We start from the raw sequence: 19,330 nt of genomic DNA on the forward strand, positions 1-19,330 counted from the left end.
TTTTTCGTTTCCTGACTATAAAGATATCCAAAAGGGCGATCCACGCAGACTCGCCTATAAGCTGCGAAATCTTTTTGGCACCGGATTCAAGATTTCCCTTCCAAATCATTATCCGACCCTTCCTACCGAACATCCCTGACCACACGGCTTGATCTCCGATCCCCGGGTAAATTGCTTTAATGCATTGAGCTTAAAAATGGAGAAAATCTCAATTGTGACATAACAATGCTTTAGTTGACAAATCTTACATGTACCAGATATACATTGCGAGGCTATGTGACTCTTGAATTTGAGACAGTTTATGCAGATTTTGCGTTTCTTTATTTCCTCTAACCTACGCGATACTGATAATTTTAAAAATGCTTGACAAAAATAGATAAGATGATTCTTATCACAAAAGGTGCATTTCAAGCTCACTGACGCTGCACAACTGATGGCTGACTTACGAAAATTCACTTAATTGACCTTACTATTCGTGGAGACATTCTCCTTGTTACTAATTGACTCGAGTGTATTACATTTTTTTAATACAAATTCAATAAATTGATCGATTGTAGGTAATTTATCTGACTGTAACGTATCCTCCCAATCATGAAAGGTCTTCGAATCAAGTTTGTTACCTAAAATTTGAATCAGAATATCATCTCATTGGTCAACTGGACGCTTAAGTGACTTTAATGCATTCACATGCCTTATCGTAATATTAATTAGTGACTTGAGTTCTGAATGATTCCTTTTTTATGCACGGAATATCAATAATTGCCTGAATATGTGACTGGACAATCGCACGAATTCGGTCGTAACGCCCTGATAATATGCGCCATGCAACCGCAAAATTTTCTCCTGTTAGATCCAATGACTCGACTGAATCAGCTGCGTCGCCTGATAATGATGAACTTAATCTGATTAAATACTGATATGTAAATACTGAAATTTTTCGACATCGGTTAAATTTTTGTTTTCGGAAATCATTGTCCGAAACATTTGAGCAAATGGCGTCCATTCAGAACACTTTCCAGTGAACACTGACAAATTTAAGCGAGGAAGCTTAATATTAGAAATTCTTTGTCGTGAATTCTGATTAGCTGTAACATCGACAACTGGCGTTTGCTGTTGAGTTTGTGAGATTTGAAAATTATCTAACAAACTAATCAGTCGAGCCATTAACTCATAGTACCCAGTTTCAAACGTTTCTCGTTCATTCTATTCAGGATCAGGCTCTAATGCATCAAGTTTCGCTTGAATTTCTTCAAAAACACTCCAATAAGTCGCTAACTTGTCCTTTCTAAGTTGTAATTGTATATGACTTCCTTGATCAACATCTTGAATCGATTCAATGTACGTTCTTATGCGTGTGCACGAAGCCTTTATCGAGCTTCGCTTTGTCTTTAACGAATTTATATCCATTATTACGATATTTAGTTTTACAAATACTGACGAACTAGTAAATAATGACTTAAAGTTTAGTGAAAACTGTACATATGGTTATTGTAGTATTACAATACAAAGATGCAATTGTAGAATTACAATGATTGACCGATAGTACTACCGTCTACCGTCTTGTTCTCTTCACTGCCGCCGTCTTGTTGACGAATATCTCGTAACCTGTCCTGTGGATGCCGTCTGTCCTTGTGAATTGCTTGATGGATGCCTGCTAACCTCAATGATGTCGACAGTGCCTCTTTGTAATCGCTGCTGCTTATGATGTCCGAAATCCAAACAGATTCATATCAAAAATCTCGTGTCGTTCCTTCCTTCATATTAGCCATGCACACGAACGCACGTGCTGCATATATAATGCTCTGAGCTTCGTTGTTCCCAATGCCGTGGTTGATGGTTACCTGTATATGACTTCCAGGTAATTTTTTCGTTCTCCTAGATTACGCTCGGACATGCATCCGAATGTTGCGTACACGTAATGTGTATTTCTGAGCGTCGATGATAATTTGCGATGTCGTGTGTCTGGATCAATCTCGAATCCAATATGGCGAGGATCCGGCTTGAAGGACCAAAAAATGTTGTTGAGAATTGTTTCCGACCAAGGATTATTGGATGTGGGATGTCATAATATATATGATCATCCACTGCTTGGATGATCCAATGAATATACACTTCACGTTTTTTATGTATATATTTGCTCAAAAGTGACTCTTAAGGTAGAACAAAAATAAAAATGATAATTCGTTTATCGTAACTCAAGAAGGCAACCGACAAGACCTTCGTCCTTTCCATTTCTCCTTGTCTCTCTAACGCCACGCATGGCGCAGCGCATAGCGCCCTCCTACCAGCGCTCTTTCTTCTTGAAACTTTATCAATCATATACGCTTGCGATTATCATAAGAGCGCGCAAGGACAAGAATGAGGCGGCAATTATAAATTAAAGTTAGTATCGGTACATAAAATCCATACACCAGGCATTATCAGGGTCTGATAATACTTCAGGACGGCCGAGTGTAGGAAGCCAAGAGATGGCGCCAGAAACGGGGACGGTGGTGGCGCTGGAAAAGGTGTAGACGGGAGGAGATAGGAAAAAAAGGGAAGCTTGACTTGACGACACACACGACGAGTTTTGATACACAGTTCTCTTATATTATTTTGTAAATAGAATCCTTAATAAACCACATATTCAGTATTTCTATATTAATTTTGTATGTATGACTATCATTTATGTATGTACTATTATAAGTCAACAAACAAGGATTTTATTAAAACAATTGATATTAGAGCATTAGTAACTTGGACCTATCTCAGTTATTGAATCATCGTCATATTGTGATAAAGTTCTGCGTAAAAGCCTCTTGATTTAAATAAAGATTGACGTACTTCGAAGGAGAAGAGGATTCCATTTACCTACAAATTAATTGCCTACAGCACCGTTTGCCTATATCACATTTGCCAACAGTTTTTTTTACGCACAAAATTATTGTCTGCAACTCGATTATTCTCTGCTTTAAAAACGCAAATTCTTTGCTTTAAAAACACAAATTATTTTAATAATTAAAAGAAGGGTTACGAGCCAGTTACAACATAAAGAATATTTAATAAACTTTCATACATACAAACGTTTCGACACCGATCGGGTCATCTTCAATGTAAACAACAAACAATAATACATAAATTATCGGAATATTCGGTCACTAATAAAGTCCAATAAAAACGTTGGTTAATTTAGTATTCGCTTTGTGCGATCCAAACAAATTATTTTCTTATATAATTGAAGAGTGTTTGTATTAAACAATCGATCTATAAGCAATAATACGTATGTGCAAACAAACCTTTGCTTCTTAATTTTATTTTCTTATACAAAAATGCTTGTAGGCAATCGATCTGTAGGCAATAACATGACGTGTAAGCAAATGTGACTAATTCGTCTCTGAAATTTTTATTTGTGTGCAAAAGTGCTTGTAGATATGTTGCAATCGATCTGTAGTCAATAATGTTGATATGAACAATTGGCGCCAAGTTAAATCCCATGTAATTCGGATAGCAAATTAAATAAATAATATTAACTTTAATGATATATATCATAAAAGATTTGGTATCACCAATTGATGCCAAGTTAAATCTCACACCAAATTAAGTAAAGAATACAATCTATAATTGCATTACCTTGTCCTTTCAAGTGTTAGCACAAAAAGATAAAGAAGTAAACACTTGGTGCTGCTAGATCAAATAATAAAAACTATAAAGTAATTAAAGAAATAAATAATAAAAGATAATTTCAATTTTAATCTAATAATGAATTTAATATGAATGTTATACTGAATAAAAATAAAGTTTACTGTTTATTTCTTTTTCTTTTTCATAATACAAGTCTTATAAATCCAAATTTATTTATCTTAGATTTAAACCTAATAGGTTGCACAACTTTCTTAACTTATACGACTGTTTAATCCAATCGAATATACGAGGATAGTTGGAAAAATTCTCGACCTGACACAGAAATAACGCCACAAATATCAAATTGCTATAATTTTAGACAAGTTTGATCCTTCACAGTGCCACTGTTAAAATTTCAGATAGATACGTTCATTAGTTTCTTTGTTTTAATCGTGCAGTGCTGGATTCAGATTCCCACTTGAGTGTCACTCAGATATCACTCCATGCTTGTTGTTTACCGAACGTTAAACAAGAATAACATGACATCCGGGGAGCATCCGGGTGGGAATCCGAACACGCCCTAAAGCAACCAACGTTTGGTTCCATCATGGCAATATATTCGCTTAAATTTCTTCAATTACAGAAATGTGAGCGGGTGCATTGTCATGAAAAAAGTCAAAAGTTGGCTGCTTTACCGAAATAAAGACACTAATGAATACATCTGTCCGAAATTTTAACAGTAATCCTGTAAAGGATCAAACTTGTCTAAAATTATAGCAGTTTGATATTTGTAGCATTATTTCTGTGTCAGGCCGAGAACTTTTCGAACTACCTCGTATACCTACGCTAGATACTTTTACTCTCATGGAAATGTTTGTCATTTTTCTTATTTTACATTCATATTTTTAGCACTATGTTATATCGTGATCTAGCAGCTCCAAGTGTTTACTTCTTTAACTTTTTGTGCTAACACTTGAATAATCAAGGTAACGCAATTATGGATTTTATTCTTTACTTAATTTCAGGGAATAGAAAGTTACTTTTTAAAAGTAACAAGTTACAGTTACTCGTTACCGAGTAGAAAAAGTTACCGTTACTAGTTATCGATTTTTAAAAGTAACTCGTTACAGTTACCGTTACTTGAGAAAGTAACTTTTCGTTACTTTTTTAATATCGATGACCACCAAAGTCACAGTAGACGGACAATTTTAGGGAGTGTCAAATTTTTCAAGACAAAATTTTCACACAGTTGAGATAAATTTTTAATTTGTTAATCTAACGTTTTTGCACGAGTTACACCGAGCATATTTTATCAGAAATGATATTTTAAATATAGTTGAAATGTATTATATATATAATATTTACATTATTTATTAATATTACCGAATACTTTACCAGCTAATTCGGGGGTATAAAACATTTTTATCCATTTTCCCTTTTATCAAAGGAGTGGCTCTGAATGGACACCATTAAAACCTATGCAGTTGTCATTTTGAAAGTCCGTACATTCATGGAATAATGCTTATTTATCCAGGAAAGCTTGGAAAACCTTCCAAAAATAATAAAATAGGTCGTTTAAACGCTCTGCAAAGAAACTCATTGTTTCTAATAAACGATGATAGATTTCAAAATTAATGGTGTGTTTACATTTAACAAAAGTTGGATTATGAAATGTTATAAGAAGACACTACCAGGAAGATCTACAAATATACAGGGTGTCTCATTTTAAATAATGCATTAAGATTCCTCGAAAACTATGGTAAATACGAAAAAATGTTTCAAACACATAAGAAAAGGATATAAGAAGGTACCATTTTGACCTTGAGTGGTGTCGCCAAGGTCAAGTCAAGGTCACGTCGATTTTTTTAAATGGAACATCCTATTTTTCATTATATTTTCTTGTAGCTTATTTCGAGAGCTTTTCAAAACACTATAATTAAGTTCATTTTAATTAAATACTTTTTGAGTTATAATGCTTGAAAATTACAGTACAGCCGGCATTAGCATTACGCAAGGTGTCCGATTGACGGCTAAAACCTTTTAAATGTTGTTCAGAATCATGACTTGGATAATATCTGTCAAGATCAAGGCCATTGGTGATTGTATCTCTTATTTTCATTTTTACGTAAAAATGAATTTTTATTGCAAAAGGAAAATAAGAGGAATAATCTCCAATGGCCTTGGTCTTGACAAATGTTATCCAGGACATGATCCTGAACAACATTTAAAAGGTTTTAGCCGTCGGTCGGAAATAGCCTTGGCGACGCCACTCAAGATCAAACCAATGGTATCTTTTTATATCCTCGAACCATACAACTTTTGTTTGAAACATTTTTCCGTATCTACTATAGTTTTCGAGAAATCTTAATGCATTATTTAAAATGGGATACCCTGTATATTTGTAAATCTTCCTGGTAGTGTATTCTTAGCACTTCATAATCCAATTTGTGTTAAATGTAAATACACCATTAATTTTGAAATCTATCATCGTTTATTAGAAACAATGAGTTTCTTTGCAGAGCGTTTGAACGACCTATTTTATTATTTTTGGAAGGTTCCCCAAGCTTTTCTGGATAAATAAGCATTATTCCATAAATGTACGGACTTTCAAAATGACAACTGCATAGGTTTTAATGGTGTTTATTCAGGGCCAATTTTGGCCATTTTTAGACTTCCTCCTTTATAAGATAATGGAGCCACCTGGAGGCGGCTTGATGTTGGTGTCTAGGGGGAGGCAAAATGCTTAATCCGTCATTGCAGACGGGCCTAAGGGCTTCTAGTCTCAAGCGCTATGAGTTGCTTGTGTCCAATTGTACCGTGTCCAATCGTGTGAAAAGTAACGATAAGAGTAATTGTAAAATTCGTTACCAAAAAAATGTAATTTCATTACAGTTACAGTTATCAAAGGAAAAAAGTAACGCAGTTACCAGTTAAGTTGTAACTGTAACTTCGTTATAAATAACGAGTTACTTCCATTCCCTGCTTAATTGATATGGGATTTAATTTGGTAATACTTACAGCATGTTTCTTCAACATAATAAAAAAGATACAAATATTAATATAAATTCAAGACAAGAAGTAGTAATAAAGAAGATTGTATACATCCCATTTTCATAAAGGTATGATATATGTGTATAATTCACATATTATGGACAGTTTGATCAAAAACTATTAATATTTTTATTAATTAAATTAATTTTTTATGTACATTTTGTAACAATGTAGGTATGTAAATATGTACGATAAAACTTTTACAAATCCATATTTCAATAATATTATAATACTATGCAATTGTTACTCACCGATCCGACGCGCAGCGGCGAAGATGCGATGCAAACTATGTTGAATCTACAAAATATAAATAAGGTCGAAATTATAAAGATGCTCCAATATAATTAATGTTTTGCAAAATAATTGTTGCGCACATGAAATAGTTATAAACTACTAAGCGAAATAATTATAAACTAATAACCACTATAAACTAACGCCAGATTAAGCGCGACTCGTGATTCTCGATTCGTAACGTATTGACAGAAATTCATTATTCGCTAGAATTTTCCACATTGTTCACGATTCGTTCACAATTTGTATAATGCAGTTCTACATACAGGGTGTTTGTAAACTTCCGAAACACCCATTATGAGTAAGTTGTTACATCCTGGTAGATCTCTCTCTCCTATTATAAATATATATGTTATCTTAGATTACTCCTAGTTAATATTTCATTTTCACTTTGGTATTTTACTTTTATTTTGAAACTTTATTTTTATTCCTTTATCGTATCTTTTAATTTTAAAGGGCATGTTTAATTCAAACCAATTGATAGATCACATTTATATACCTTTATGCGTCACACATATTATCTACCCTAAAGAATCTCTAAGAATATCCCCCGATCTTTTTCAAAGAAGCCCTTCTATAAAATAATAAATAATAGCGTGTATTAACATTATATTGGTAATAGTATATTACATTAGCGTATATTACATTAGCGTTTAACAATAAAATAGAAATCTTCCTGAATGCGAGGACGAATATCTTTTTCTTCTTTTCTTTTTCTTTCTTTTTGCTTCCAATAAAATTAAACCAATTTTAGATATATGATTCGGAATGTAGTGGATTCGTCTCGCATAAGGATGTTAGTTAAGAAAGATCGAATTTTTATTATAAATTATTAAAACTCTCAACCATTATCTATTAAGACTAAACTCGTAGAGTGGGGAGTAGGGCTTACGCGGAGTCTTGCTGCCTTATCTTAAGAAAACAAGCGCAAGTATAGGTTCTACCAAACCTTAATGAGTGTTGATTGGTCCTGAAAAGACACTCCCACACTCATTTCCAAAATATAAAAGGACCTGCCAAAAGCAGAAACACACGAAAGTAGAAGTAGAAACCCATCTAGTACAGTCAGACATCAGTTAGATCAAGGTGAGAACTATCCTCGCGTTTAATCAGAAACTCACTCGTATGTCCTTTCCATTGTTCTGTTTTTTATTATTTTATTAAACAAGAATACTGAATCAAATCGGCTGAGACCTGCATCTCTGCTCTGCGTCCCATTCAATAAAAACACATATACATACTTATTTCCAAAAATTAGCGCAGCTATTAGATCAAAACAAACCGGCAGACTCAACCCGCGAACGCGTATATACTCTCGAGAAATTGGAGATCGATCTCACGTTTCCTAACTACAAGGGCATTCGAAAAGCCGATCCACGTAGATTCGCCTATAAGCTTCATAATCTTTTTGGCACCGGGTTCAAAATTATCCTTCCGAATAATTATCCAATATTTCCTAGTGAACATTCTTAACTGCATAACTTGATCTCCGATCCCCGGGTAAATTGCTTAAATGTATTGACCCTAAAACGGAGAAAATTTCAACAGCAAGTTAACGTAACAAGGTAGAGCAGACCGAACTGAGTCGAAAAGTCTTGTACCACTTTGCAGTTTGCGCAATAGTTAACGAGATATTAATGTTTAAAGATAGCCGAATAAACGCGTCCGCCCGGTCTACTACTGCCGGAAGAACGGCCCACCGTCCCCAGCGATCGCATGGCGCGCCGGCCAAGAGGAGCGGGGATGGTCTGGCAGGCGAGCCACTAGAACGGCGATTATTTACACTTAAAAACGTTCCCTTGTGAGTGACACTCGAGTGGGAATGTAAACCCAGCATTACAAGATTAAAACAAAGAAACTAATGAACACATCTATCTGAAATTTTAATAGTAGCACTGTAAAGGATCAAACTTGTCTAATATTATAGCAGCTTGATATTTGTGGCGTTATTTCTGTGTCAGGCCGAAAACTTTTCAAACTACCCTCGCACTAACTTCATTTAAGCTAGGTAATTCGCGGTGTTTGATTTCGTGGAAAAGCGTTCCGCTCGCGAATTGGCACAAATAGTGAACGACAAATACAACAAATCTCCGTGCTATTCATGATTTAACTTTAATTTCGCGATCACGTACCAGATACACAATAAATACATAATAAATATACAGTATATAATAAAATACTCACTTCATGGTTGCTCCGCCGTCGCCCGATGCCTCCTAGGCCTCTTTCTCCTCTCAGTTCTTCCTTTGTCGTATAAATTTCATCATTCACGAAAACGTAGATACAACCATAATTATTTGAACATGAGAATCGCACGGCACTACAGCACTCCTTAACACACGCGACACGCACTTTATTATATTGCGAAATGCGCATATTATTATGATAATCCGCGAGGGAGTAACCACTTAATGTAATCGTGGGACAGAGTCCTCGAAATCATTATAAAATTCATATAAAATCTCTATGTATAATCCGATAATTACATATGCAACCACGAGAAATCATTATATAATATTAAATAAAATCGTATATTTTACCAAATGACTTCATATGTAGTGAAAAAAATCATTTGTAATCAGATGAAATCATATGAAATTACGTAATCTGTGGGACAATATTTCAGCTAATGGTTACCCCTTCGATAATCTATGAATATATCGCGACTGTCCATTATTAAAATCACACGATCCGATAAGCCATGTATGTTATATTATCTCGTTCTCGAACTGAAAATAATAGACGAACTATATTTAGTCGAAAAAGTCGAGGCACAAAATAAGATCCGTTCGGATTCAAGTGAGAGTAACAACCACTTGTAAGAATTACGACAAATAGCGATTTACAGTTTTCGTTCTCCATTATTCCCATTTCGCGGATGAATTAAAACATTCACCATAACGATTATCGCCATATGCTGAGATTAATTAATCGCTTGATATAACAATTACTAATTGATTGTAAAAGATGCTCGAATTTTTCTTTCGGTACTTCGAACGCTTCGCACGGTGATAAAGCTACACGCCATTATCTTGCCTGCTGTCGACTGAGGTAAACAACAACGTACGTCGCACAAGTCAATTGACCAAACGGCCGACCGATGATAACAAAGAATTCTTGGAAATAAACGCGGCTTACCATATTTCAAAATTTTTAAATTAATATCGACGATCGGGCTACTATCACATATCTCATTCTGCAAATTGATGTCTCACGTATACTTTTCGCTCATTATTAGAAAATTTGTTTATCAGTAGTCATACTGTGATTCGAATCCTAAACTAACTCGATATATAAGATCAAATACGAGATAATTTTGTTGTTTTACATTAATTAATAGTTATGTATTATAGATATTATTATTTGACATTAATTTTTTTTAGATATGATATAGACTATAAACTATAGACGAATTAAAAATAAATTTATTAATTATTTTTAAATTTTTGTTTGAAAAACAGAATTTATCTCTGATTTGATCACATATTCATCGAATTAGTTTAGAATTTTTCGATTTTTCACTTGAATAATTGTTTTATTGAATAACTGAATATTTAAATTATTAAAAGGCCATCATTTAAATTAATGGAATCTGCCTGTTTAATATTTAGTACTAATTTGTTATTAAATTTAGAGAGATATATTTATATAATAATCGATTCTTACTTTATTCAAAAAAATGTGAGTGCGAAAAGAACGAAAATCTCACTTCACCTCACTTCAAATTGCTGATTGACAAAACAGATTTTGGGGCACGTTATTTAGTTCACGGTTATATTTATTCATTGTTAATGAAATAAATTACTGTTATAAACTTCGTCATGGATGAGGAAAAAAAGAACGATTTTATTGAAATGGAAGCGAGAATGTATGCACCTTTGGAGTGGGATTCACCGGCGATATGCAAAATCCAGGATCTCAAGGAAGCGCATTATGAGGAAGCTCTGCGTTTGATAAAAGTTCAGCAGCGAGAAAACCTAGAGAGAACAACACGTTTGCGTTGAATAGTTCAACGCCAATTAATTACAAGCTTTGATCGTACGAAAATACGTCAATGACGTTTTTTTTTCGACTTTTCTTTCTGCCTATTCCTCTCATTTGCAAAATAATTTTTCCACAAAATGCAGTTAGAAAATCACGGTTATCTCATTTATCGCTCGCATGTTATCATCACGTGATTACTGAGACTTGAGGAAATGCATTATTTCAGAGAATTCTCATAAGATATCAATAGAGCTCGGATTATCCACCGACATACTGATTCGTGTCGACCGTAGCACGTTCTTCACGATTCTTCCTATTGCTACTAGCTTAAAGCCGTAGCTAGAGTCCCTCTAGCTCCAGAATCGAGACATGAGCGGTCCTCTTCGGTGATTGGTGTCTCCATGTTTCAGTTTGTTAATGTGTTAGTGAATAGGTGAGAGCAATTTTTATAGGTGTAGTACCATGTTTGGTAAGATGGCGATCGTTTTTTACTTCAGTCTGAGTTAATTATCTTAAAATAATTATCGCCAATCTAATTTTAGCCGTATTGACCCCCTTTCCGAAGGCAGGTGTCATTTATTAAAAAAAAATAAGAATTATTAACCATTTCCGATAAGACTGAAACATGGCGTACTTCCGGTTTTGTGTCTTGACCTACAGTTAGAGGGACTCTAGCCGTAGCGAGCGACTGAACGACAGAGTCATGATGGTGAGGAATGAGGTGTAGTGGGGACAGCTAGCTATAGTTGACACGATCTCAGAACTTTTGGTCTTATTAGCTTCTCACTATTTATAGAAGCAGAAGCCAATAAATAAGAAGAAGATCTTAGAACTTTAATTCGGGTTCTAGATATCAAATAAATTTGTGACTGATTTTATTCTCATGTTGACTCACTCTCTAACAATAATTTTATTAAAACTATAGAATAATAGAAAATAAAAGATTCATTCATTTCTTGCACATATTATAAAAATAAAGATTAGTGACTCTCTCGCAGCATCATTTTTTTCGGGAGGAACCGATGTGCAAAGCAGTTGCCTTGTTGCAAGATGAGACGTCCGTCAAGTCATATCTAGATCTAATGAAAACATGGATGAAAGACACTACCAGCTTGGTTGCGCTTAGTCTGACATCTGGACGAGTCATTGGAGTTGCTGTTACTCGAATCAATAGCAATTCGGACAAAAGCGACATATATAATCGAGTACAAGTACGTGCAGTTTTGTTGTAGTTTCAACTCTAATGCTCGTTTAATTTAAATTTCGATTCAACTAACTCTTCATCTTTTTCTAAAATTACAAAAAGATGAAGAGTAAGTTGAATCGAGATAAAGTTAATCTATATTGGTAGAAACAAGCATAAGAATTCAATGTAACAAGTTTACCAAGTAATTAAAACTCTTGACACGTGTTAACATTATTATTACATTATACAAAAAACTTTTTTTATTATATGCAAACGAAAAAGTGGAGGAAGTATCCACCACTTAGGTGATCTTTTAAGATTCTATAATATTATTTAAGACTATCTTAAATAAGAGTATAAAACTATGAGCAGCATCCTAAGATAAGTTTTCTAAGATTAGCTGAGATAAGTTGAATTAAGTAAATTGTAAATATAATAAGAAACATTTGGTTGGTTTAGAATTTTGAAGGAGATGCACTGGAGAAAATTATGGGTCTGATCAATGCTCTAATAAAACGGTCGAACGTGTACAAAGAATTCGATTGTGACGTATATCTTCGAATCTACGTTCTCTGTGTTCATCCGTCTTATCAGCAAAAAGGCGTCGGCGCAGCCCTATTGAAGGTTTGCATTCAAGTTGCGTCCACATTGGACATGTCGGCCGTAGGTGCCGTCTTCACGTCGGGTTTGAGCCAGTCGTTAGCCCTGAAGCTGGGCTTTCGTCTCATCGCGGAAATTCGCTACAGCCGCTGGGTCGTCGAAGACAGGGTCGTGTTCGACGATACCGGCAAAGGGAATTACTCGGCCGCTTTTATGGGAATACAAATACTTCGCGAGTAGTTTTATATATATATATATATATAATATATGAATCACAGGTAAGCGTACATATGTACGTATACTTTTTTAAAAAAGATGATCGAGAACGGAAGGAGGGAGTATAATTGCTTTATTAATTAAATATAACTATTTAATAAAATAAAATTTTAGAACATAAATTTATTGATAATTCTTATTAATCAACTCTTATTAATATTATAAATATAAAATTTTAATTAATGACCAAATTTTACGATCTCAAACAGAGTATATATACATATGTATTTAAAAGAGTACGGCTGGGAACTCTATTCGCGAGGAATGGAAAATAAAGATCTCGACGTGTATCATGTGTCGATGTATTATACCGTGTACAGGTACGAAGTCACGGATGACGACAGTTATGTTTCCAACGATAGATTAAATTCGTTTTGAAAAGATACACCAATTTGAAAAATGTATTGTTATTCCGATACAGCTTGTACTTCTGTAATACTAGAAAAATTAATGTATCCATCGCGACAAATTTTGCTATTTAGAAAGAACAATTTTGCTGAAATATTAAAAAAATTACTTAGATAAGGATCTAAAAATAATTTTGCTGGACAAAATAATCACTATACTCTCAAACTGATGGCTAGAATATTAAGATTTTTTTGTTATCTAATGCTTAAGTAATTTTACATAATCATTTTGAGTGGTTCAACACGATTATTTTCAGATTTGTATCTAACTAAATTTTTCATTGCAAAGATTTTAACAAAATTGTTTTCTTTTTGTATAGATAAAATACCTGCAGATATTTAAAAAAGATAGAAAGATGGAGAAATTTCTGTTCGGTTACTGATAATACATTATAAAGGATAACAAATAAATATCTATTTCCTCAAATCAGAGACGAAGGATCGTTGAAAAAAGATTTATTAACATTTTGATCGACTTGGTAATGTTTAAATGGATAAATCTTGGGCGGTTCGTTGGCAGGGTTCGTTGGCGCGGCGCGAGCGGTGGGGCTCCGTTCGAACTCGGTGGATATGCGCGCGCGCGAATGGCGACATGCGCAGAAAGTCGTCGCGGCGGCAGCGGTGGCGGGAGCACGGTCCGCTCGCTCGCGACAGGGAAAGGGAGAAAGAGAGATAGAGACGGTTCCCCGGGGCCGCGCGACTCCGTGACGTTACCACTACGCGAGCGGATCGTTCGTCGCGCGTCGTTCCCGCGGACTCCGAAATTTCTCGGCTACAAAATTCGCGCCGCTCCGCGAAAGGGAGGCACGGACGCGCAGTGCGTGACGAAGGTGTGTGACGGTAATCGTTGAATTTACGCCGCCAGACGGATTCGACGGAGCTACACACCGGCGTGAGGAGACGAGAGAGAAGGCGGGAGGGTAGAGAGGACGGAAGTACGCGACGAGTCATCCCGGTGAGTAACGTGGATTTCATTTCGGTACAGACTCAACGCGAGAATTCACGAAACGGCTAACCTTATGACGCGTCGAGACGTCGGGATTTCGCGCGGCCTCGTGAACTTTTGCGAAGAGTGCAGTTCGCTTGCGAAAGGAGCAAGTCGCGATCGATGAACGATTACGCTTAATGTGAATTAATATGTTTGTTTGAATCGTTTGAACTTTCTAAAAATTTAGATATATTTTTTTATTTCTTTATTATTTTATTTATAGGAGGTAATATTCCATATTTATTTAGATTTAATAGTTAATTTCAAATTATTAATATTTAGATTTAATATATTAAATGTAGGAATTATTATGTTATGTTCGATTGAGTTTTAAAAGGAAATAAATATATATTTGGATGTTGAAAAGAGAGAAGCGAAGATGCTGAGTGCAAAAGGTACAAGCAACGCAAACAGACTTATTATTACTTTCTTTATTTTGCGGTCGCTTCAATTTTATAATAAAGGCGGAGAGAGGCGACTTTCTCAATATATTTTAACATTAGAATTTTCGTCTGAAAATGATTTCAGGAATCTAATCCTTAAATGTTCTTTATGGGTCATTTAAGGATACATTCCTAAAGTCATTTTCAGACGAAAATTTTAATGCTAAAATATCGAGGCTATAATGAGTTTTGAATTATAAACATTTAAAGTTAGCGAATTATATCGCCTAAAAATTGTGCATTTAAGTGTGGTACAACGCAAAGTGCTAAAAGCAAAAGCTAATTATCGGCTCTTTTTAATATCGATATAAAGATTACGTATGCGAAGGTAAAATTAATTATAATTATTGATATTTATTATGTTAAAAAACATTTTTTCTCGAGATATTTTGGTATTAGGATTTTTGTCTCAAAATGATCTCAGCAATCTTCCCTTAAGCGTTGTTACGATCTTTACAGGACTCTGTATAAAGCCATGACAAATTAAAAATAAAATTTAAATAAAAAAAATTATGTTTAAGGAGAAAAATATTTAGGACGATGTCTAATAAAAAATTCATCTAATAAAATTACTAATTGAATGATGTAATTGCAGAAAAGGAACGTAACGATATTTTATTGGTAACTGATTCTTTTCTGCAGAATTTGGTTTACTGGTAATCTGTATTTAATGTGTGCAAAGATTAAGTTAAGTATATATTCATTTAAGAAATCACAAAAGAATATGAAAGAAAATGAATTCAGCATTTCAAGAACATAGCATTCTGATTGTGAAATATATTTTATTTCGTGGAAAGAAGATGAGGTAATATTTAATAAGAGACGTGTTATGTCTGTAATTTTATTATTAAGTAAAGAGCAAATTTCATATGAGCATAATGAAATTATAAGATTTTGCGTTGCACGTTTAGTCTGTTTATCATCCTGAAGAAATCGCGGAGTTTCTCATCTCGTCTCGAGTGACATTCGCGCGTGCCTCTAATTATAATGAGATGCTCTTCGACCTCTTCGTAGAATTTTGTCACGACGCGTGACGACGCTCATGATTTTCGGAAGATTACATCAATAACTTGCTCCTTTTGCGAAGAAAAAGAGAAAAATTCAGATTTCGATATATCCGAAATCTAAAACGATGTATGGTTCACAATTAATGGTATGTTATTTTCTATTGAGAAAAGATACGAGAGTCCTCGAATCGCGATATTTCGAAACAGCAATTATTTCACGGGCCCATTTTACGCGATGACGTCTCTCCGTTAGTCAATTTCCATCGGACATCCTTGGAACACGAGGGTCAATGAGCGACACGCTTGCTCGACACGATGTTTAACGATCTGGAAAACGCTCGGAGGGGATCGACTTGCAAGGCGACAGCCTGTGGAGTGTATCTATGACTATGTCTTTATTTCATCATTAACTTCTTTATAATCGTAATAGAAACTGTCTCAACTCAATGTATAACCTGAACTGAATGACGTTTCAATATAAACGACTTCTTTATTCGTGTTTTGGAGACAAAAAAGTCGTTGAACTTTAAATAAGCAATTAATAAAAAATTAAATCTTAGTTTTTTTGTGGATTTACGTAAATTTGAACGAGTTGTATTTAATGTCGAAAATTGAAGCAAAGATAAACTCGAGCTAAACTGCGTGAATATTTCAATAAATTTTAAATTTTACACAGAAAATTTGTGTTAAATTTAACATTTTTCACATATCCCAAATGGTCCACTCCAATTTTTGTGTTGAATTAATTGGCACAAGATAAACATGTTAGAAAGTAACACAAATATTATTTAAAAAATTAATACGAAAACGCGTGACACTGACACAATTCATACGCAATCATATTTCTTTATTAAAATTAACATTTGTAATATTAACATTTTATTCATTTATCTTAGAATTTTTGTTTTAAAAAACATTATTTTTATGTTATTCGTTTATTCATGAATTGTGTGTCATTTTAACACTAAGAAATTTTGAATGTCAATTTAACAAAAAAAAAAAATCGTATGTTAAATCAACACTTAGACTAAAAATTCGACACAAAATTTTAACAAGGACTTGAGTGGACTGTTTCTAATAAAAATACAAAATACTTTATACTATACTTTGTTGAAACATTTTAGATAGAAATTAAAGCATCTAAGTAAAATCATATCAAGGTTAAGTAAAATCATATGTTGGTATTGTGAAATACTGTTTGTTTCTTCATCAATCTATGATCGCGATTTCCTCGCGTTGTCGCGTTTAGTCAATCGGGCATGAAGGTTAGTATAAATGGACAAGGCTAACTTTGACATTGCCACATGTGCGATCGACGTGCGCGATACATGTATGATGTACAGAAGTCGATGTACGGGAAAGGTATGTCGAGCTGGTTTGAAGTAACAAGATAATCCAGGCGCCGCGGCGCCGAGAATTACGAAATCGTTTGAGCGAGCAATCCGTGGAAGGTTCAAGCGATTGGAAAAAAACGTCGATCACAGAATAAAATTTTACCAATACGCGAACATTTTCGTAACTACTTTGTAAGACTCGCAAATAGAGCGCACACGTTTCTTCATTTGATCGCAAATATAGAAAAACATTAATGTACTCGTATTTTAATGTACATAAATGTTGAGGTATTTAATCATTCAATATTTATGTACATTAACAATGAAAAGATATTTCTGAATGTACATATTTGAGTAGTTTTCAGATATTTATGCATTTGACAATATAATTTATTAATATATAATTATATATATCTAATTATATATTAATAAATTATTCTTTTGGAATACCAACGTAAAATTATACATTTCGGTAAAATACTTTTAATATGAAGGATTAGTTGAAAAATTTATTTAAACTCTAGGTTCATATCGGAGTTTAACGTAAAGTCGATCCGAAAGTCGTTCCCTTTATTACTAAACGCTTCTTATCAGGAACCATTAGATATACGCTGTTTATCGAGTTTGAGCTTGGGAACGGTAACCGGTGGGAGAATCTTCGTTGCCGATTACGGTCGTACCGGAAGCGGAAAGTCGCTACCGAGGCACGACCATGCGTTGTCGATGGCTTCGTGAAGAGATTGCGCGTTCGTGCGCGGCATGGAGCATTTGCGCTAATGTCGATAATGATAATCATATTAATGACGATAACGCTGGGCGGGTTCGTAATAATCATGCAAAGCGCGATTTCGAATGGACTTCAGTACGATTCTATTTCAATATTATTGCATGGTTACATTGTTTGATAATGCGTAGAGAAACGGAATGTTTAGCCCTTTATTTAACCTTCATAATGAAATATAATTAAATTATGTGATTAGTTTATCCGAATGTTTGGACTAGACAAAATTCAAATTTTCTTTTGTAAAATTGATTATATATATTTAAATCCTTTTATTTTTATCAAAATTAAAGTGCCGATTTTGAAGCATACCATTAATTTTATTATAGATATCATTGATAACAATACGTTTATAATACGTAATAACTCGCAGTGTCGTTTCTTAGATGTGATTGTTAAGAGTTAATTTCACGTGGCAAATCGTACGCGTATGTTTTTTCACGCTACAAGAGAGAGAACAGTAGCGTATTTATGTGCATCGAGTAGCGTATTTATGTGAGAACCTGAGAACACTCTCGCGTCAAGTACTTACGGTCAAGCAATGAGTTTACGAAAGTTAACGATAAACTGACAAGTAACATAGTTGAATGCCCCGATTCCTCGTTCTCATTTTATCGTCTCGCCGATAGATATTTTCAAGAATTTTCTACTTGATGATAAGGAAAGTTGCTGACTTATTGACATCTCATTGATTTCTAACGGCAAAGACATCAAATAATTTTCATGCACAGGAAAAACTTGTACGTAAAATTATTGTTAATGTTTAATTTTTATGCCTCTTGTTTAAAGATATGCAAATTTAAATTTTTTAGAAATAAGGATCTTAATTATGAGTTAATTTAATTTTATTATTTTCAATATTTGTAATTTTGATGTTTAATGTGATTAGTTCTTGAAAAACGACTGTATTACGTACTAGTAATTTTTTAATTATATATCACTCGAGTGTCTGTTGAGTCGAGAAAAATTACATATCTCTCAAGTACATATATATTTCAAGGATAACATGAGAAAAAATTGTTTAACAATTTAAATGTAAGCTTATAGATATAATTCAGGTTCATTTATAACAAATATTTTATTGCTATTGTTTGGCCTTGACGTCATACCACGGGCTTTTTTATTTACACATGGTCGCCTTTTAATAATTTAAATGTTCAGTTGAATAATAAAACAATTACTCACGCGAAAAAATAAATTTTCGAAGGATTATTACATATCGTTTAATATATTTTATATTTTAAATGATATTTTTTGGAGCAATAATGTTCTTGTTCCATATTGATTAATAGTTATAGATAATATACTATTATCAATAAATCTGTTTGAGATTTAATCTTTTTTAGACATGATATTATATTATATATATAGATGTATCAGAT

At 33.9% G+C, this 19,330-nt stretch overlaps 2 protein-coding genes across 2 annotated transcripts in view; both read left to right on the plus strand.

Annotated features, from left to right (window-relative positions):
- Positions 1 to 10,614: 10,614 nt before the first annotated feature.
- On the plus strand, positions 10,615 to 12,960 carry LOC108726223 (uncharacterized). Its single transcript, XM_018453673.1, has 3 exons — positions 10,615 to 10,901; positions 11,925 to 12,137; positions 12,572 to 12,960. Exons 1-3 carry the CDS (start codon positions 10,764 to 10,766, stop codon positions 12,950 to 12,952), a joined length of 732 nt encoding a protein of 243 aa, XP_018309175.1. The 5' UTR covers positions 10,615 to 10,763; the 3' UTR covers positions 12,953 to 12,960.
- A 1,071-nt stretch (positions 12,961 to 14,031) lies between these two features.
- LOC108726222 (amyloid beta A4 precursor protein-binding family B member 1-interacting protein) overlaps positions 14,032 to 19,330 on the plus strand; it is a 144,574-nt gene continuing 139,275 nt past the window's right edge. Inside the window, exon 1 of the mRNA XM_018453668.1 lies at positions 14,032 to 14,350. The gene's annotated coding sequence lies outside the window, so the exon portion shown is untranslated. The remainder of the gene's footprint in view (positions 14,351 to 19,330) is intronic.

Source organism: Mycetomoellerius zeteki, unplaced genomic scaffold (genome assembly GCF_001594055.1).
Source record: "Mycetomoellerius zeteki isolate Tzet28-1 unplaced genomic scaffold, Tzet1.0 scaffold40, whole genome shotgun sequence".
Classification (NCBI taxonomy): domain Eukaryota; kingdom Metazoa; phylum Arthropoda; class Insecta; order Hymenoptera; family Formicidae; genus Mycetomoellerius; species Mycetomoellerius zeteki.

Bases quoted from the DNA above. Each gene is read 5' to 3' on its own strand.
- LOC108726223 (XM_018453673.1), top strand. From the start codon at position 10,764: ATGGATGAGGAAAAAAAGAACGATTTTATTGAAATGGAAGCGAGAATG. The intron at 10,902-11,924 runs GTTCAGCAGCGA...ACTCTCTCGCAG, and splicing joins AAGCTCTGCGTTTGATAAAA to CATCATTTTTTTCGGGAGGA. The intron at 12,138-12,571 runs GTACGTGCAGTT...TGGTTGGTTTAG, and splicing joins ACATATATAATCGAGTACAA to AATTTTGAAGGAGATGCACT.